The sequence below is a fragment of the Strix uralensis genome, chromosome 6, assembly GCF_047716275.1.
Source record: "Strix uralensis isolate ZFMK-TIS-50842 chromosome 6, bStrUra1, whole genome shotgun sequence".
In the NCBI taxonomy this organism is placed as follows: domain Eukaryota; kingdom Metazoa; phylum Chordata; class Aves; order Strigiformes; family Strigidae; genus Strix; species Strix uralensis.
In genome coordinates, this window is record NC_133977.1 from 19,795,820 (window position 1) to 19,817,173 (window position 21,354).

At 37.7% G+C, this 21,354-nt stretch overlaps 1 protein-coding gene across 6 annotated transcripts in view; it reads right to left on the reverse strand.

Moving 5' to 3' along the window:
• Positions 1 to 21,354, reverse strand: part of OSBPL6 (oxysterol binding protein like 6) — a 110,745-nt gene that overhangs the window by 19,373 nt on the left and 70,018 nt on the right. For 4 of the 6 annotated variants that reach the window (XM_074873096.1, XM_074873094.1, XM_074873095.1 and 1 more), the window contains 11 exons: positions 20,744 to 20,797; positions 19,971 to 20,084; positions 19,687 to 19,851; positions 19,022 to 19,154; positions 18,474 to 18,577; positions 17,494 to 17,586; positions 12,550 to 12,624; positions 7,244 to 7,409; positions 6,147 to 6,277; positions 3,907 to 4,014; positions 920 to 1,057 (listed from right to left, as the gene is read on the reverse strand). In XM_074873096.1, the coding sequence (XP_074729197.1) occupies positions 920 to 1,057; positions 3,907 to 4,014; positions 6,147 to 6,277; positions 7,244 to 7,409; positions 12,550 to 12,624; positions 17,494 to 17,586; positions 18,474 to 18,577; positions 19,022 to 19,154; positions 19,687 to 19,851; positions 19,971 to 20,084; positions 20,744 to 20,797 (1,281 nt within the window). The remainder of the gene's footprint in view (positions 1 to 919; positions 1,058 to 3,906; positions 4,015 to 6,146; positions 6,278 to 7,243; positions 7,410 to 12,549; positions 12,625 to 17,493; positions 17,587 to 18,473; positions 18,578 to 19,021; positions 19,155 to 19,686; positions 19,852 to 19,970; positions 20,085 to 20,743; positions 20,798 to 21,354) is intronic. The other 2 variants (XM_074873098.1, XM_074873099.1) reach the window with 2 other exon arrangements.

Below are 21,354 nucleotides of genomic sequence, written 5' to 3' on the forward strand. Positions count from 1 at the left end.
TTTTAAGAAATTTTTTTTAACAGGTTTTTTTTTCAGAAATACTACTTTCAAAATATTTTACAGTATTTACTCATGACGGTATTTATTGTAAGGCCTATACCATTTGGGGGTGATTTTGTAAAGTTTCCATTTCATTTATACCATACAGACACACCGATTTTCCATGCTGATACAGACAATCCAGACTATTGAGACAACATGTACTTTACACCTGCCAGAAACAATAAGATAAAGAACCATTCCATTCTTCAGATGAACAACTCTCGCCATGGCTGTGCCAGCTTGTGGCACATGAGCAATTCTTGTCAAAGAGGAAGTGGCACACTTATTTCCTCTTACAGAAGAGTTGTGGTAGACCACAGCGCTACTGTGGCTTTATAAAAAGGTATTTTTGAAAGTAAATAGATTTTAAAAATGGAACAATTTATTCATGATAGCACAGGAAAGCTGTGGACAGCAACGTGATTCAGGAGCCTGAACTGTATCTGACTGCTTCAGCTTTGAGCTTGAGTAAGCCAATTTTTCAGGCTTTTGTCTACTTCTCTAACTACAGAGAATAACTTTATATGTATACTAGAAGACTTTTTTTTAAAAAAATATTTTAAAATATAAATTAGTTGACTGCATAGTCAGACATAATTGCTCCTGTCTATGCCATCCTTATCTGAAACTGTCAAGGTCTAGCAAGGACATGTACTGAATATAAGCTACTGATACAAACAACTTTCAACTCAGTTTTACGCATCAGGGAACTTCTGCACCCCATCACAAGGGAGTCTCGGGTTAGTTTATCTATACCTTACACATTCTGATACCTTTTTATTCTAAGTAGCATTATTTTTTTAAAAAATCACTCACTAGTGGTAGCAATAACTAAATCTGTCTAATAGCAAAGCTGCAGCATGCTGTCATAGCCTACCTCGTTTTCTGACGAGCTGGCAGATAGAAGCACTTCCTGTGCATCAAAGAACTCTGAAACGGATTCAGACATAGAGAGCCTGCTCTCATTAGAAACTTGCTGAGACAGTGGCAAACTGACATGAATTTGTTCACCCATCTGTAAATAAAGCACAGAAAAATAAAAGTATTATTTCTAATATAAAAGAAATATTAATAGAAGGGATAAATCACCTGAATAATTTTTCTGTGCACAGATAGTAAAGACAGCATTTTAGTAGGGCTTTGTGTGTACCTAACAGATGAGACTGACAATTACAACATAAAGTGCATTTTGAGCAGTGAGATACATGTCTTCATTTGAGGCCTACTCAGCATCAACTTCTATGTTTTAGCAGTGTGAATAATCACAAATCTAGTTTTATATTCAGAGGAATGATTTTGTGGACAATAGCTGGATCGTGTCAGACAAGTTCATCCGTGAAATTCAGATGAAAAGACACTTGGTCATAACAAATTACATGACTGGGAGCTAGCTTTGATACAACCAAAACTCAAATATAAAGCTTTATAAGGTCAGGGAGTTATAAGTTACTTTCAAAATAAGTGTGCTAGTAAACCAGTTTAGTAACAAATGTTTGAAATGTTTGAATATTCAGGATGATGGCTATAATATACACTTACGTGCTTTTATTCCATGTTTGTACGCCAAATCTCATTTGAATTATGCCATTAACGTTGACTCAATACTGCTAAAGGGAATTTTATTACAAAGATAATTTAACAGCAAAGGCAAGGGTTCAAAATTGTGTTATGTGTCTGTCAGTAGGGAGGCAAGCTAATTTAAATAGTGGAACATATCCTCCTCTTCCTGCTATTGATGGGAAGAACACCAGGTTTCAACATTTACCCTAAAGGCTATTGCTTTAAGAAGGTGTGGCAGGCGCACCCACCAAATGAGAACAGAGCTTCTTGGCTGCTGAAGTGTGGCAGCTCCTGATTGCCATTGCTCTCGGGGCTTCACGGTAGTTGGGGCCTTCGGCCAATGGGAGCCACTATTGACTACAGGTCAGATTCGGCCTGGGTATAAATGGAGTCCCCTGGGGAGCCATTTTGAGCTTGTCCCCTGGAGCAGCACGCTGCGGTCAAGGACTCTCCCCTTGGGTCGGGACATCACCCAAGGAAACTCCTCGAGGTGACTTGGGTAGGGACACTACCCTGAGCAGGTCCTCGAGGTTGAGAGCCCTCACTTGTTAGGTGAGTGGTAGAGTGGTTTGGGTTGTTGTTAAACCCTAAGGAGTTGTGCTTTGTCCTGCATTTTGGGTTGTTGTTAAACCCTAGGAAGTTGTTCTGTTCTCCTCTCACAGGCATTTGAACCTGTAATTTGCAGAGTGCTAGTTGATTGTGTTGACAATAAATTTTTGGTGGTTGGCTGTTTATTTGAGAGTCTCCGTAACAGAAGGGGAGGAAAAAATGAGGATCCTCTCCCTGTACCATTCCACCAAAGGAGCTGCTGCTGTGTAGGGAAACGGGCTTCTGACTTAATCCTTTAATTTATACGCTATGTTGGTTCTGGGAGATAATACAGATGAAACTACTGAAGCCCTTCTAAACAGTTAACTCTTCAGATTGCAATTCCATCCCCATTAATCTTACTACAGAAGTCCTGCAAATGGTTTTGTTGACATCTTAATCCTGTAGAATTATTCTATATAGTTGCCTCATAATGAACTAACAACAAAAAAAAAAAATCATAAACAAGCCAAGAGGTCAAAAACCATTCCTTTTTCACTGGGGCTTATAAGCTTGTAGATGGTTTATGAAGTTGGATGAATTATAATGGAAACAAGCTCATTGCACTGTTATTTTTACAGGAAGTGATTAAGATTTTAAGGTTTTGTATAAACTAGAGGGACTTAGAAAAATACACATGACCCTACCTGAAAAAGATGCTCACAGAGGCATTATCTACACACTGCAAGATTATATATATAAAAGCAATCAACAGAAGTGAATGAGAGACCTGGGAACCTCTCAACCTTGTACCAAGATAGCAATGTACATATGAAAAAGAAACAGCTAACCAACCAAAAAAAAAAAAAAATAGAAGAGATGGTTATCGCTCAGAACTTCACTGCAGATTGCTGTGCTGTGGCACCACTTCACCTCTATCTTCTGTTGCTAGTCTCCAACATGCTGGACTCTTGGAAAAATTGTCTGGACATTTTTAAAAGCAAATAAACAAAGGTAATTGGAAACATATTTTCACCTTCCTTTCTTGTTGGAAGAAATAATTAGGAGGCAAGTGTATGTTAATTGAAACGGCATATGCATAGAAAAAAAATAGTGGGAATGACAAATGAAAAATATTTTGGTAAAATGTAAGCAGACTGGCTGTCAAAATGACCACATTAATTGTAACATAATACAGCTGGCAAAGTCAGATTTGTCCTTCTCATGAGGGAAGCTGACTTATTAATACAAATGTTCAGTAATCTGTTGACTAAGGAGAGCAAAACAAGAAAGACTAGATGTTGCAAACATGGTATTAGTATAGTGCTTGGTTCATAGACTGAACCTTTTTATTTCAGCATTGCTACTCAGGATATTAAACATCAGGCCCGTTAAGCACTTGCAGGATCAGGCCATTAAATACTAAATTGTTCCATTGACTTGGCAAGAAACTAAGATACAGAATTGGTTAGCTACTGTGTGTTACATTCAAATACAGTAAAACCTCACTAATTCCCACAGTCAACAATTAATATTCCAAAACTGGAGTCCTTCCCTGTTTCTCTGCAGAGACCAAACCAAGCTCTTTCATGAGATCTGACATATGCAAAATAAAAGACAGAAGTTTTATTTTATGTAGGGAAAATATAATCTGACTTTTGCTATAAATGAACACTTGCCAATCTGAAAAATTCTATAATTTGCTAGGTTTCAGCTATTAGTGAGAATTAGCAAGGTTTGTTTGTACTCTAAATCCATTAAAGGCCGAAGTCTTACCTCATCAGGACTAGGGATAATATTTACACTGACAACCTGATCACAAATAACAGATTCTGAATGTATTCTGTTCAAGCGACTCCTTAGTTCAGCATTCTGGTTGAGAGCCTTAAAATAAAAATTGCACATTTCATTTAAAATTAAAAAGTAAGCGTTAAACAGCAAAAAAAAAAAAGAAAAGAAGGAGAGGAAAAAGTAGCTCTTCCCAGCAATTTCCTAAGAAATCATAGAACATCCTTTCTTCAATTTTTAGAGAGATACGTATTTTGAGATCCTCTCTAACATGATCTAATCTTTTGGTCAGTTTGTCTTCAGTGATTTTCAGGAGGCAGAGGAGACAGATATTCTCCCACAATGTAACAGTGGCATTCTAATTTAATTCTTCAGATAGCTTTTTGGCAGGTATACTGGTGGGTTATGTACATTATGGAAATGGGGAGTGAATGCAGCAAGAAAGAATGAAACTGTGGAACAACAAATGGGAACTACCTGCAAAATGCCCAAAGAGGCAATTCTTGGTTTACAACTATACAGCCCTATCTGAACCAAGGTTATCAGCACTTAAGAGCCTACAAAAGGAAATTGCTTCCTTTCCAGCAAAAACAACATAAATGCTAGTATCATTGGGTGTTAGTCCATCCAGATCAATTTGATGTATTCGCACGTGTGTACTCGTTTCAAACTACTGATCCATTGGAGTGTCACAAATACCAATAGAATTCAACTGGTGTCTGGTATCTGCTGATTTTTCTCCTTTAGAAAAGTCCAACCTAGATTATGAATTTGGGTGCATATATACATACTGTCTGTTATCTGAAAGACTCATGTGCAAGACTCTGAAATCCAGAAAAAGTATAATATGTTACATACCTAGAACATGAACTGACTTAACCTTAATATATCCCCAGCACTGAGGATTATATAAACAACAGCCAGACATACTGTTTTAGTAGAAAATGACTGTTATAATGGAGTGAGAATCTTCTTCTGCCTCCCCCTAGTGCAGAATCAGGAACAGATTGCATGAATGCACTGAAACAAGGTACAGGCAAAGTAAAATAGGCTAGTTTAAACTGTCACTAAACAGTTTAAATTACTCCATTTTACTTTGTTCTGAAACTGTCTGGCATGTTCACAATTGCCATCTACCAGGAAGGGAAGGTGATGACTAACAGCAGCCTGGCAGTAGCTTCTCAAACTGCTCAAACCTGGTCACGAGACTGGTTAAACCCAGCCTTCTGACTAAGGCCAAATTGCCACTTATTAGTTCATAGTCTCAATGGGGAATATGTGACCATGACTTTTAGACTGACACTGGAGGCCAGGAACAAGAAGAAAACATGATCACCTGTTTCATAAAGTTCCTAATAAGTCTCCACAGATCTTCGTTAAATTTGCATCAATAACCAGAAATGGTTACCCTTATCTCTTGTCCCTAAACTTTATTACAACACACAGTAATCAATCTGCATAACATGATATGCATCTGTATCTACAGAAACATTGTGCATCAATTTTAACCTCATAGCAAAAACCTCCAACCCAGTAACAATAACAGTGTATGAAATTATATACACATTTGGGTAAGCTCTGTTTGCCTTTAAAACTCTGCTCACATTTTTTGCAGATACAGTACTCTACACCAATCCATTCTTCAGAGTAAAAGATTTTATGTTTTCTTAACAATGAATTAAAAAATTTGAGTTATTTTGCAACCTGAGGACTTACTGTCGCTTTACCTCCCACTAAAGCCAACGACAATTTTTCCTTCGGCTTAAGTGGGAGAGACGCTGGACAGTAACAGGTGTGTATCTGAATATCCAATTTACCCATGATTATCCTGTAACCCATGATACTTTTTGCAGTTAGACACATGGACATATGAAACAAATCTGAAAATATACAATCAAAGTCTAAAACTTAGTTAAGAAGACAAGAATATCTCCTTGGGTGTGCTGGAAACAGCTCCAGGAAAGATATCTAGCATTTGTATAAAAACATTTGATCCTTTTTCTTTACTTTGGAAAACCATAACAGATACATGCTTACACAAACAAATGATTATCCTTCACCTCCACATGCATTAAGGTTAGACCTATGTCATAACAGAATATACGTCTTAGTTCTGGTCAAGAACTTGTTTTTTTCTAGGCTCCTTCTACCTCAGGAAATAGCCAAAATACAAAAGAAATAGTGCATCTGGCAAGCTAGATGTGCTTGAAATCAAACCAAGAACATACCTGAGAGAGGGACTGTCTGAGGTGTGCTATTTGAGCATTGTGGCCTGTAAGATCCTGCTCTGAAACAATCTGCTTAAGCTTCTCCTTCTCTATAGCTATGCTGTTAAAGGCAGACTTCAAAAGAGAATGCACTAAGCAAACAGAAAAAAAAAAGAAAACAAGTGTTTTCTCAGCTACAGAACTGCACATTGACATCTATTACAATATTTCAGCAATAAAGACAGAGTGAGATTTCCATCCCACAATTACGGAAATTTGAAACAAGGATCTGAACTTAAAGTAATCCATGCTAAATTAAGTACAAACACTTACAGCTTGAGGTTGTAATGTGCATACTGTACATTCACACATACGTCATCTGAGCATATTCTTGGTGCTGAACGTGTGGAAAGGTGCATATTTGGAAAGCCTGTGTCCAATGTGTGTTCTTTTCTGTCTGGTTATTTTTCTTTTCAGAGTAACAAAAAAATCAGTTCTGCTAAATCTTAATATTGCACTAAAAAAGAGGATTACTTGGTCTTTAAACAGGTTTTTCACATTTTTTAAGGTATCAGTCTCTACTTTTTCCTATGTTTGTGATATAACAGATAGCAAACTGATAAAAAACTTTTTTTAAAATAGTATTTTTCAGTCTGTAGGACCATTCATTTATTGGCAATAAAATGGCACTTCAAAAGTACATTCTAGTAATAAGCTCTTCTTCTGTTGTTTCCACTGACACAGAAAGCATTGCACAAAAATTAATTGCATGACATTATATGTAGCAGTGACATTCTGATTCATCTTTGGGGAGAAATAAAGCATTTTATTGAGAAACAAAGTCTTTGCAAATTCAGTCACATATTTACAAGACGCAGAAAGCAGTTCAGAAGACTTCTAAAAAAATCTCTTATCAGACAGAGTTTACCTATCTCTATATTCATGGAAAATGTAAGAAGGATAATATATGTAATCTTTATGTAAGCCACCTGACCAGCTAAAAATTCTTATACAGTATCTTCTAATGCAGATGAATGCCCTGGCCATAACTAAGTGAAGCCAAAAAAGAAACACAACAGAGAAACACAATAAAGGAAAGGCTTGACATTTCCAGCTACCTTTTTGTGCCATCAGGCAGAATTCTTCTTGAAGCTTCATGTACTCAGTAGAGCACTCCAGAGGGTCCGTTACATGGCTTGGGGGAGTCTGAAACTCAATGTCTGCACAAAGGTTGGGATTGGATGAATGCAGTCGAACAGGTGACATTGTAGCACTGAAAGGGACCTACAGCAAGAAACAGTGAAAAAATATTGTGTAAGGTGCAGCCAATCTTTGGACTCTGTTGAAGCAAAATACAAATTTCTTCCGAAAACAAAAGACTTAGTTCATAATGTGAAGAACAAGGTAAGAGTGAACATGTAACTTTTTACTCTCCCAAATCTCCACACAGCTGATTCAGTGTAAAATTTCAAGAGAATTCTGCAACAGACAGAAGGCTTAATTACATAGCTAACAGCTAATGACGAAGCATTTAAATTCTACCACTTACAAAAAAATGGACCATTTCCTAATGCTTAAAAGATGACTGGAAAATTGACCCATGACACATTCTGCTTTATATTTTGACATTTGAGAGTACACATAGTATGACTCTGTTGTTACAGTACCAACATCTGAAGTATGCAAGTTCCTCCACAGATCTAGAAATAGGATAGGATATTATCAAATATATCATTGAAGTTTTTGGAAACTACTGGTCAATCTTGAGTTGAAACTCACTGTACTGGCAACTACGAAGAGGGAAAAAGCATAGTGTCTTTCTATATTCTTTCTAACTAAACAAATAACAACCAAAAACTCAAAACTTCACCTGATTTTTGTTTAAAGTCATGAACCATAAATAAATGTAAAGCAATACTGTTTAGTAAGATGGAACAAAGACTTTAGTTTATTATCATTTCCACTTCCCTTTCACCTTCTGTACTTTTCATGTATAGTAATAAAAATACTCATGCAAATCTTTATAAGTTATATACACATGTATCGTGTGAACTGAACAGCTACCTACATGCTACATACGCAGTGTATGGCTACCACTGTTATATATGTGATATGTGTGTGTGAACATATGTCGTATTTTATTTTAATTTTACCATTTATACACATTTGTATAAAAATCAGGCCAAGAACCCAATTTTCAAATTTAAATGCAAAGCAAAGGCATGCAGGACTACATCTTGTTACTTTAATATTAAGCACTATTAAACACGCTGAATACATTAAATCTAATTTATTTCATTATATTGATCAAATGTATAAATCAAGAATTTCCACACTGCAGCCCAATGTAATTATTGAAATATGAAAAATGGGGCCAAAATATAAAATGTGTCTTCCAAGGCATGATAAAGAGCAGCAGATAACATAAAAAGTCATATTACTAAGAATTTTTATCAACAGATAAGTTCTATATTACCACCAGTATCTGAAATTGGTACCTTGTTATTTGATTAGATTAGGGAATGGTTTTATCAATACCTTCCTGTAAAAGTTATCAATATATGTTTTAGGTTTCTGATTCCCCAATGAAACCTTCAAAATCCTGTTGGATCTATTCAACACATCACATTCCACACATGAGCATATTCTGCAAAATACCATTTTCCATCCTGTTCCTCCAGATACATATAGCATATAAAATTATGACTCTATGGCACCTAGCCAGTATAAACTTTATTCTCTCACATATTTTGATTTCCAGCTATATCAACAAAGTAGATATTTTTTATTGAACCTCATTTTAGCCTCATATCAAGAAGACTTCATTAACAGGATTTGGAGAATAAATTCCTTCTGTTCATACTAGACATTTACCCCATTATCTTCTTCACAAGGCAAGACTGCCTCTCTCAACAGCCCAACAAAACCAGGTTAATTAACGTGAATAAATGTAGGTTAATTTCAAGTTTCCTTTACAAAATCTTTTTACTTCTTAAATCGGAGAGCATATTCCCAGAACTTTCTGGCTGGGAGCACTGCAAAAGTTCAGTTGCTCCAGGTGGCTCCAGGAGGGCAGAGTAGGTGGCTACATGACAGGTGAGTGTGCAGGGAGCATGTACCCAAACCTCCAGCCCATTCAGAAGGCAGGAAAGAAAGATGATCCCAGCTATAATGCAGGAGCTTGAGTGAGACTCCCCACAGCCCCATGTGCCTGTAGTGATGGGACAAGTTGCCCCAGCCACATAGACTGACAGAGCGGCAGGCAGGCTGCCCACACAATGGTGGGGGGTGATGAACCTAGCTGATGAGACCTGCTTTAAAAACATCATTTCTGCCTCATACTTCAGCTGGCCAGGCTGAAAAGCAATGTTTCTGCAGTAAGGTTTACTGGAAATAAAAATAATTTTAAAGTTTGTCCTAAAAACAACATTTACATGTTCTACAAATACTGTCACATTGCTTGCGAGAAATATACATTCACATGACAGAGACAAGTAGCTGCTTTGCCGACTGCTTTAAATGCAAGAACCAAAAATACTGAACTGTTGACTGACTTGAAATCTTCTCATACGCATGTTTTTAGAAAAGTTTCCAAGCTACTTTCCACAACAGATTAAAAAGTCCACATTACACAAACTCTTTCATTCTCTTGAATAGGCAACAGTCCAGGAAACACTCCCAACATACTTCCCTTCCCCTTTTTTCCTTTCACTGCTGTGCTTTCTCTCTATATCCATGGTGACTTGATTCTGACTTTATTACCCATTTTTTTGGTTTTTTTTTTGTTGTTGTTGTTTTGGAGGGTTGTTTTTAATATTTAGCTTCTTGATGCATCACTGCAGTTTCCTCCCTACACACACTCTTCTAAGCATGAATGCTTAACATCTTTGTTGGTGACATGGTCAGTGGAATTGAGTACACCCTCAGCAAGTTCACCAACTGAGTGGTGTGGTTGACACGCTGGAGGGAAGGGATGTGCCATCCAGAGGGACCTGGACAGGCTGGAGAGGTGGGACCACGCAAACCTCATGAAGTTCAACAAGGCCAAGTGCAAGGTCCTGCACATGGGTCGGGGCAATCCCAAGCACAAATACAGGCTGGGTGATGAGTGGATTGAGAGAAGCTCTGCAGAGGAGGACTTGGAGGTATTTGTGGATGGAAAACTGACTACGACCCAGCAATGTGCGCTCACAGCCCAGAAAGCCAGCTGTGTTCTGGGCTGCATCAAGAGAAGTGTGGCCAGCAGGTCAAGGTGATTCTCCCCCTCTGCTGCACTCTCGTGAGATCCCACCTGCAGTGCTGTGTCCAGCTCTGGAGCCCCCAACATCAGAAGGACATGGACCTGCTCAAGCGGGTCCAGAGGAGGCCATGAAGATGATCAGAGGCTGGAGCACCTCCCCTATGAGGACAGGCTGAGAGAGTTGGGGTTGTTCAGCCTGGAGAAGAGAAGGCTTTGGGGAGACCTTATAGCAGCCTTCCAGTACTTAAAGGGAACCTACAGGAAAGATGAGGAGGGACTCTGCATCAGGGAGTGTAGGGATAGGATGAGGGGTAATGTTTTTAAACTGAAAGAGGGTAGATTTAGATTAGAAAAAGGAAGAAGTTATTTACTGTGAGGGTGTTGAGGCACTGGCACAGGTTGCCCAGAGAAGCTGGGCTGCCCCCTCCCTGGCAGTGTTCAAGGCCAGGTTGGACGGGGCTTTGAGCAACCTGGTCTAGTGGAAGGTGTCCCTGCCCATGGCAGGGGGGTTGGAACTAGATGATCTTTAAGGTCCCTTCCAACACAAACCATTCTATGATTCTATGACCTCAGATGTACCTTGTCCTGACTTTCTGATTTACAACAGGGGTGTTAATACACACTCATCCATCACCTTCACAATTACATGTTGATGTAGGAACAAACTGTTCCTGGTAGAGCGGGTTGTAAGGAAAACCTCTTTCTGCTGTGCATTTAACTGATGTAATTCTGTATCCCTCAGTCTATACACATAACTTTACTGTCTTGGAGATACATGCACTTTGCTGCATCAGCCCGGAAGAACAGGCCATTGCCACGATCACAGCAACAACTGCAGAGGCATTTTGGTGCCTCTAGTTTTCCTTCCTCCTGCACTTTATCCAGCTCCTCCAAGACCTCCCTCAACAGGTACCCACTTCAGCTGCAGGTAACAACTCAGCAGTTCCCTGGACTCCTACTGCCTTGCAATCTAAGTCCAGCTGTATTTGCTCCACTTATGCACTCCTTGGCACAGCTCTTGCCAATGCTATTTAACTACTGCTGAACCTACTGGTTAGAGCCTCCCACTGACACTGCTCAGCCATGTAAACTGAGAAGCAGGTTGCTAGACAGGCAGACTGATGAGGTCAGAATATCAATCAATTACTGAGCACAGCATTCAGCATCAACTAATTACAGGGGATTAAATTTAGATGAGTTCATTTGGGAACTGAAGAAACAGATTTCTCTTATGCTTTTTAGGAGGGCCTATACAGTAACTGAGTTTTATGGTTCAGGTAGCAGGACCTTAAAGTATTCAGATTTAAGCAGAAGCTATGTCTGATCTAGGGGATTTTAGCTATGGGCTGGAGCAGCAGACCCTGGAATACTTTAGCCTGGTGAAGGCATTCACTGCTTGGGCTAGGTAACAGGACATTTACAGCTCACTTCAATCTTTGGCTGCACAGAGTCTTCCCCATCTAGCTGTTGTACTAATCAGTTGATGGATTAGTACTAACATATATATTGTGCATTCCTAAGAGTGCTTTCCTGATTAAGCAGCAATGATATCCTTTTGATGCTAATTTGATTTCAAAAACAGTGCTTCCCCCTCCAAATTCCCAGCCCCTGTGTTGATTTCATAGCTCCAGATTTTGCATCAAAGACTTAGAGAATTAACAAAACTAAATACAGACACTAGAGGTAGTAATATGACTTTTTGAGATTATGGAATGTAAACAGAAAGTGTCTCCAATGAAAAGGCTAACATTATGCTACTTTAAAAAAAAAAAAAAAAAAAAACAGGAAATTTTATAATTCCATAGTTGTTTGTAACAAATCTCCTTGGTTCTGCTGTCTTGCTATAGACTGTCATGAGAATCTTTTAACAGAATTTGATCATTTCTTTCCATTTTGTGTAGTATATAGCAGAGTATGTCAAAGACATGTTCAAATAGTGCAGGGCCCGAGTCTAACCGTCACTTGCACTTGCATAAAGGAGGGACATGTACCATGTAAACAAGCTCAGACCCCATTTATGAAGTCATTTGTGGCAGGCCTGACCACTTTTAAGAAACTCAGCTGAAAGTGGGTAGCATGGACACCTCCAAAGAGTGCAAGAAACATTTTCATAAACTTATTACACATTCAAGTTACACAGCTTCCCATCTTTAGAGCTATCCCTTGATTTTTAAATCCACTCACTGTTGTAGCCACTGCAGCTGCTAGTCTCTGCCGGCGTCGTGTTGTGCTGAACTGGCCCTTCGGTGCCGGCCCTTCCTGACAGTGAATGTAAGAAGAAAAGGAAGTAGAAAAAGAGAAGGGAAGGGGTGATGGACACAGGAAGATGAAACGTGATCAGAAAAGGGAGAGGGAGAGTCTTTTAAGTGGATTTCAATTTTGTTAACTCTTATGGCCTACACATTCTGAGGACATATCACATGTTTTCAGTTGTGTATGCCAGAGACATAAAAAAAGCTAGACACTTCACTAAAAATATCTCCAGATGAGTTGAACTGCAGTGCACTCACTAAGACTACTAAAAAAAATTAAATCTATTAGCATTGCCATTCAGAGTCATAAGGCAATTATGGAATAAGAAAACAAAAGGATGCTATGGCATGGCAGAAAACACAAAACCCTAACTCCTGCTGGGGGTCACTTGACCATCTAGAAGATGAATTCTGAAAGAGATCATTTTGCATTAGTGAAAGTGCATGAACTGTGGTCATTGAAGATGCATACATCTCAATGGTAAAACTTTCCAGTGTGTATGTTATAGTCAGCTTGTTTACGTAAACATTCTTGTGCACTGCTCTACTATTTCCATATCCATCCTTGAGCTTATTTGTTCATTTTCTCACACACCACTTTGAGTTCCAGCTACTTCTCCTGTACATTACTGAAGGCTTGGCTTCCAAAGCAATGCAAAAAACCAGATAAAGCAGCGCAAATGAAAAACAAAGTATTCCAACAACTACTTCCTTTTTCTGCATGCCTAACTTGTGGCCTCATCCTGCTAAGTTTTACTTTACTTTTACTTTACTTTTACTTTACTTTTAAGAAAATTCAACATGGTACATACAGTCAAGCAAGTAATTGTCTAATGCAGAGGAGTTCCACACCTATGATAAAGTCCTTCTATTCAATGCCTAATCAAAATTTCATTATTTTGAAGCCATTTTAAGATTTTTAGAAGACTAGAAAAGCCACCTTTCTGCTTTTAGAAAACAATTTTCAATCCCTTCACTTTTTTCTTCCACTATATCTTCACCTATAGCCACCTCAGTATTTTTAAATCTATATATATTTTTACTTTTTCTGAAAGCAGCCTGGGCACTATATAAATAACAATGGTATAGATTGGATACATGGACACTATGCTGAAGAACAGGATATTGTAGTTCAATTTTTAGCTGAAGTGTCTTGCTCCTGTAACATTCCTGCTGGTAGGGTTGCTGCATCTGAGAATGGCCATACCCTCCACCCTCTGGATGATACTAGTGTCAGTGCTACTGACAATGGAAGGGTTGTCTAATGATCACAGTAAGAGAAGCCTTGCTTTGTAATATTTTGTAAAAGTCTCACATTAAAAAACATGTACATAACCTCTACAATATAGTGTACAAACTTTGTTAAAGCAGAGAACGTATCATATGCATAATGTAAAGCTCTTTGTGCTCTACAGAAGTATGTCCATCCTGTGAATAAGAGTTTGGAAGAATATTCTTATTTAACTAATAGGGACATCTCTCTGAACAGAGAGACATGCACAAATACATATATATCTGCTAGATTATGAATGCAGGTGTACATCATTAAAATGGGAACACTGAGCTCTGCAGAACCCTCACACACTCCCCTCAACACAATAGAAAGTGAGATCATAATCTGAGCTATGATATAAAGAAATACTTATTTAAGGAAAAAGGTAATAAGCCAGTCTTTGGGTCTGGTTTCATTTCTGAGCTGAAAGTCTCAGTAGAGCAAGCTGACTTTTCAGGTTGCTCCATATTATACAGTTCTCTATTAAAATACTCCCCCTGAAAAAAATAAAAATAAAAAAAATAATCAGTCTTGAAACTTCACAACTCTGAGCTTTTGAGGGAAATTAAATCAACATTAGTTCATTTTATTGCTCTTCAGTAGTATTTTTTTATTCTTTTGAAGATCTTGAGATTGTCATGAGAATGACAAATTGGTCTTTTACCCAAACAGAAAACAAAACAAAACAAAAAACCCTCAGTTTTTGTACAAAAGCATCATTTGTAAAATCAACACAGGTCAACTAACCTGTTGTTGCATCCCATTTTCATAAGACTTTAAATAGACTTTTTAAAAACAAATTAAATCTCTTTCATAAAAGCAATCTTTCTTCAGAGAAGCAGTCCATGTATTAATCTTGAGTAAAGGTCTGTAAATTAAGCTGTTAATTCTAAACAATTTAGCAATACTAAACCGCCAAACCTGCAAATGTATACACACATGCTACAGTCAATTTTACTTTGGGGAGTAACCACTGTAGTCACTGGGATTAGCTGTGTGAGCAAAGTTAAATGCATACAGAACTGCTATACCTAATTGGTAAGTATCTATTTCTAAGAAACAAAGCAAGCAGCTTTTCTTACAAGGAATATGTTTTAAACACATTATACACCTAGCATTCATATTCCAGAATGTGTTAGCAGGAATACAACAAAAGCTATCTTCTTAACAAAAAAAATGGTAACAAGTACAATACAAAATCTGGATGGGAGAATTTTCTCCTTGCATCTTATGCAGCAGATGCTGAGTTCGCAAAAGTTACATCCTCGTTCCTCATTACTCATGAGCAAGACACTTATACATAGAGCGCTCTAAGTTTTACGTTCCCCAGAAGGATGGCTCTCCACATCATACTATCAGAGGGTCTTTTGATAGTAGTTAATGACTGCTTATTCTAAAATAAATAAGTACAAGTACTTCAAATTAAATTAATAGTGCAACTGGCTTAAAGTTAGTATATTAATATTAGCATTATCCCCTAAAACTAAAGAGATGTATGGAGGCATGAAGAAAGAAAAAGGACAACAGAAGTTTTATTATTACCAAATGTCAACCACTTAATAGCAAATCATGTGTAGGCACCATGAAGAAATGATCACAAATTAGACAAAGTGATTCTCAGTGGTGGATGCCCTGATAAACAGTTTATAAAGAGTTGGAGTAGTCTTAAAAAAACAACCTGTAAAGAAGGCAAATGAAACTAGAAAGAATGGCTAACAGAAGAACAAAATGGGACTATAAGCTTAAAAAGCACCTAGGAATGGGAGAAAATCCACATTTTAGTGGAATAGCCACACAAGCAAATTAGGAATAACACAATGAGTCAGAGTGAGGCCATCTTCCACAGATCACAGCTTTAGACCACTCATGGGACAGGACAGCCCTTGGAAGAACAAATAGTGTGTTGAGCCCATCAAACTGGGCAAGATACAGGAGCAACCAAAAAGGAGTCTTCATGTTCCATTTAATTTAGACTAATTTTATTGTTTCTGTTTCACTGCAAATTAATTTATAAATCAGTCATCAATAACTTAATGCTTTTCAGCATTAAGCTTGCCAGGAGTTAATGCTGTCCCAGGTTAGGCAGAGTTCACTATCAACCCAGAAGTGACAGACCCATGTAGAGCAGTGCTACACACACAAACTCTCTCAGGGGAACCTGCAAACTGACTGTACTTGAGAATTTCAGGAGCTGAGGCACAACTCCTGCCAAGTCACAAACAGCAGTCTGAGAGTCAGGTGCCAAAATGATGGAAGCACGGTCCAGTGTCACTTTGGCAAAGAGCAGGCAACAAACACCTCATAATTCCTCATGACCCACCCTATATCATCATACATTGACTGCTTTCATCATTTTTTAATCATTTTTGTGGATAAGAATTTCTCTGAGACCACTGTGGCATGCGAAAAGAACATGCAGTGTTGACTCTGCCTCTTCATAGGCCCTAAGTACTTGCATCCATTTTCCTGATATTTTTATTTGCCTCTGTTACTCAGCTGCAGGGAAACACAGTGATCCTTCAAACGCAGGTAATAGGATATGACATCAATCACCAAAATTCCTTTGTTAATAAACCTTTTTAACCCTAACAGATGCTTCATTGTTCAATCTATTGTGATTTATCTAGTGCAACAGGTAAAAAGAAAAATCACCTACATCAGCTGCAATGAGAAAGCTGATGCAATTTCTACAATTTTTTTTTTCCTTAAGATTATTAATCTTAAATGAGTCACAGAGGGCTCCTTATTGTACCTCTGAGTCACAGAAAACTCCTTATTGTGCCTCTAGGGGACATATTAAAGGCTTTCAAAGTCTGCATGAATTTCAAGGAATTTAAATGGATCAAAAGTTGCTGATATTCATTTATTCTGTAGCAGACAGCACAGTGGTGATTGTTAGCTCCTGAAGTCAGCTGAATATAGTCTTCATTATCAGTTGCTCAATTCTAAAAAAGATTAGGTTTTGGATTAGGCCTCAAAACACACAACTACTTCTGACAAAACACGGTAAGACACCCTGGATCTAGCAGTAATACAAGTGTAGGATGCTTATTTCTGTGCTTTTACTTCTCAGCTCTAAGGCAGGATGGGGTAAATTCTTTCTTCAGATAGTTTATTCTTTGGTTTATTCAGTTTGTTTCCATACTAGCCTTTTGAATAAGAGAAGGCATGTGAAAATACTTTTCATTGGTAATATTCCTAGTATAGGTCTTGATAAACACAACTGGTGTATTTAGTATTTCATTCATGTTTTCTGCTTTTAGCTTGATGTCACCTGCTCAACTGTCCCTTCTTGGCAACTTTGAGATAGAACATCAGTATCCCCATGAGCTGCATGCATATTGCCTTTTTTGAACCTTAAGTGACTAGTATTCAGACACCCCCCCTTTCCCTAGATGGCAATGTTTTCATATGAACGAAAGCAAAATCAACACTTTTTGCACTATCTTCTCTAGATTTTAAACAACAAACTGAGATTTAATTTACTTCATCAGGAACATAAGAGACAGTACACTGACTTCCTACTTTCTGCTAATATATCATTTCATGCTTAAAGGTTAATCTAAAAGTACAGTGAAAAGTAAAACGTTGTGCATTCAGTACCTGAAGTTGAATTTTTGCATCTTTGCTGACACTTTTTGTTCTCCATCGTCTTGTGACCCGCTTGTCTTTCTTTGAAATATCTACACAGTTAGCCTACATTACACAAATGGTTAAAAGTGACAAAGTACTATTAAGTTGACACAACCAACACAGACAGCACAGCAAGTTAGTAAAGAATTGTAGCGTTAGACATCTACAAATTAGAAAGTAAGAAGAATGCCACTGCCAGGGCCTGCAACTACAGCAGAGTCTAGCTGTAGCTATCCATACACTTCTATAAACACATGGTATATTTAGCTCATTTAGCAAAACTACTGGTATACTTTCTTCATTAGTGCACAATATTTAGGACCAGATCTTGAAATCCTCATGGATTTCTATTCTGGTACTATTCAGAGAGATGGAGAGTTCACATCTTCCCAAAATCAAATGTAAGTCTCGTTACCTCATTGGAACCAGACTTCCCAATGCACCAACACCACTGGGAGATTCGGGTACTCAAAGGGACTGAGTGAAAAAAGTATTTAGGATCCGCTGTTGCTTTCTTGTGGTCAGGAGGAAAACTCCCCCTGAACAGGGAAACGGTCCAACCCTTGGCACCTTTGTACTACGCCCTCTTTTCTAGAGCATGCAACTTCATCTTTGAGTCTTTTGGTCTCCACTCCCTAAAAACTTAAAATGATATCCTACTCAGCACACTAAAAACTTCTTAAATACAATTTCAATGTATTTCTATTGTAACAGTTCTCAGTTTGCTTTGCAAATGACTTAATCATCTGATTCATCGTATTTAACTCAAATAGTTAATACATCTTATTTATTTGTTTACACATGATTAGGATAAACACATAACATAAACCTTTCATCCAAGAGTTACTATGATTTCAGAAAATCATTCTGAGTTAACAGACATCTCTATATTTCCCTTAACACAAAGAACAAATGTTTCAGTGTGATAATTTATGTTCAAGCATATTTACCTGCATGTCTGTAAAATTTGGTGCTGACTGGGTTCTCTGTAGTATTTCTAAATTTTGAAGAAGTTTACTGAGTTCCACAAGGTTTGACTGACAATGAGCAAGATCTAACAGATGTAAAACAAAAATACATTAGGTGCTTCAATTTGGACTTATCTTTCATTTTTCCCATGATGTCCATCATTGGCACTTTATTGCATTATAAAAGTTAAATGTCCACATCCCTTGTAGTAAGGCATCTAAGTAAAAGCTTTATTTTTAGAGATGTTGAGCACTTGTTATTTCTATGGGCATCAGCAACTGCTCTGGACCTCAAAAGTTGATCATATTTTAATAATGATATCCATTAAGATAATACAGATTATTAAGATAAATTTTAAAAGCAACATCCCAAAACATGCAGAGAGGGAAGTTCCCACCACAAGCATCTAATTACCTGAAGAGCTACTTCATGTGCATGTAAAGATGCAACTTAACCAGTTTACTGTTTCTTATTTTATATAACAAGAAGTTTTGCTGAAAGAACAAGGCATGAAAAGGTAAAGACTAACCTTCTGCACATCTGTCCATCTCTTCAGAGTCCTGCAACCAGGCTGCTACTTTACTCTGACCGGTAGTGCAGGTGGCAGGAAGGCTGTTACTGCAAGGTATAGGCGACTGCCAGGGGAAGCTATTTTGTTGCACCTAAGGCATAATAAAATGTTTAAATTTACTGTAGATATGTTGCTCAGTCAGTGTAATCACCATTCTACTTCAGACTAAGAAAACAAAACATGCATCATGATTTCAGTGACATATGTGATTTGACTGTATTGTTCCCTAAGATGCAGATCTTTCTGAACAGCATGTTGGAGAACCAAACAAAGAACCTCACAAGCTAACTGTATCTGCTAAGCATCAGTTAGAAAAGCTGCTGTTTAAGTGGAAGAACATTATCAAACAGTAAAGAGACAGATTTATCCCTGATGACGAAGGCAAGTGCAAATTGTTTTGGGGATGGTGAATTCTTTGCAGGGTCTCTACAGCAGCCCATTAATGAAGGCTGCAGTAAGGCCAAATTAGAAAGTCTTTCAGCTGCACACACTCACATCTTTCTGCTGACCATTGGTTCCCACAGTGGAAATTCCTCTCTATTGGTATTAAAAGCAGAGCCTGTGGAAATTGCCCATGAGCAAGCCCAGCGGGCATGGGTTTTCAACAAAAGAACACTACATACCTTTCCATCTGACACGTTAGCAGCTGGTGAAGACTCTGTAGTAGAGGCTGAAGGGAATATATGAAAGCTAGCGTCTCTCGGAGATCTCACAATCTCATTCTGACGGTACAACCGGTGGTGGCGTAATTTTGAAACCCATGCATCAAATGAATCCTGAGACTTCACCTGGAAACAAATTTACTATCAAGAAAGCATTCGAAATACTGCTTTTCTGCACATCTTTTATAGTTTTATTTATTTTCATCGTGGATGAAAAGAAAACAAGTATTTGCACTCCTTCTTACCTTCAGATGATAGATGTGTTCTTCTGTGTCAAGATCTATTCTACGAGCCTTCTTTTTTATAGACATAACTGATAAACCAACATCAATGCTCCCATGGACTTTGCCTTTCTGTATCTAAAATCAAAAAGCAGGTTAAGAAATTGGTAGTATCATGCACTTCTTTACTATATTTAACGGAAAAATATCTGGTGCTGAAATGTTTCCCATTTTATGATCATTTTAATATAAAACCATATTAAGAAAAAAAAGAAAAAATATTAAGAAATATTTATAGACAGAGAAATGTATCCCACAAGAAGTGCTCAGTGCAGAGCTAACTCCAAAGTTAAAGTGTGCTGGTTCACACCGATACACAGATGCAGGTAAGTGAGAAGCAGAGAAAATTAGACAGCGCTCAGCTTCCTGCTGCTACTACTTGATAGCTATTGGTATCAGATCTAACTAATTTAATGCTACCCTTTATCTCTCTTGAGTACATTGTAATCATTTCTCTGTCCTATCCACATCTCTCAGAACAATCAGCTCTGACTGACATAAAAATTGAAAAATACGTGGTCAGGCTAATCTCTCAAGCACCTTCATTAAAAAAAATCTACCATAAGTAACGTAGTTTTTATTTTCATAGAAGATCTCTCTTCAGATCTCTCTTCAAACTCATCAACAACTTTCACGTGTGTGCTGTCATAAATACGCCTAGAGCAAATATGAGATTTAATCACCCCGGCTGGCTGAATTCCAATACAAATTTTAAAATGGTCTTCAACTTTACTTACATCAATTGGTGATTTTGAATATTTCAACATTCCATTATCCAGGACAAAAAACCTCTGAAAGAAAAAAAATGAGCAGATGCAATTTAAACTATGTACAATAATTCATCTGCAAAAGAAAAGGACTACTGTGTTGCAATTAAGGAATATTTGTGGGTTGGAAAGAGAGGATAACTACAGTATTGAATAGTTTTCTTTCTTGTTTTTTTGAACAACAATTATCTTCTAAGCAAAAAAACCAGATTCTCTTGTTTCAACATTATGTTTTAGGTTTAACTTAACAAACCTCAATAATGAAGGGTATTTTTTCAGTTTTCCAGTCAATTCAATAAACTCTATAAGAAAGATACTGTAGGACAAGAGTTACGTCTGTTTCTTCATTTTCCTCCTGGTTTTCTTCCCACAGAAACTGGTCACATTTCAAATTAACCTTCCTTATCCAGAAACTGAAAAGTTTTCCCTACTGCAAGATCTACATCCCAAAAGGAAGACCCATATATGGATCTTCTTGTAGTCTCCTTGATCTCCAGCTGGGAAAAAAATGCAGGCTATGACACACTGTTCTATCATCCAAAACTTTGTGCCTCATGGCAGAGCTCCTACTCAGTGAGGTA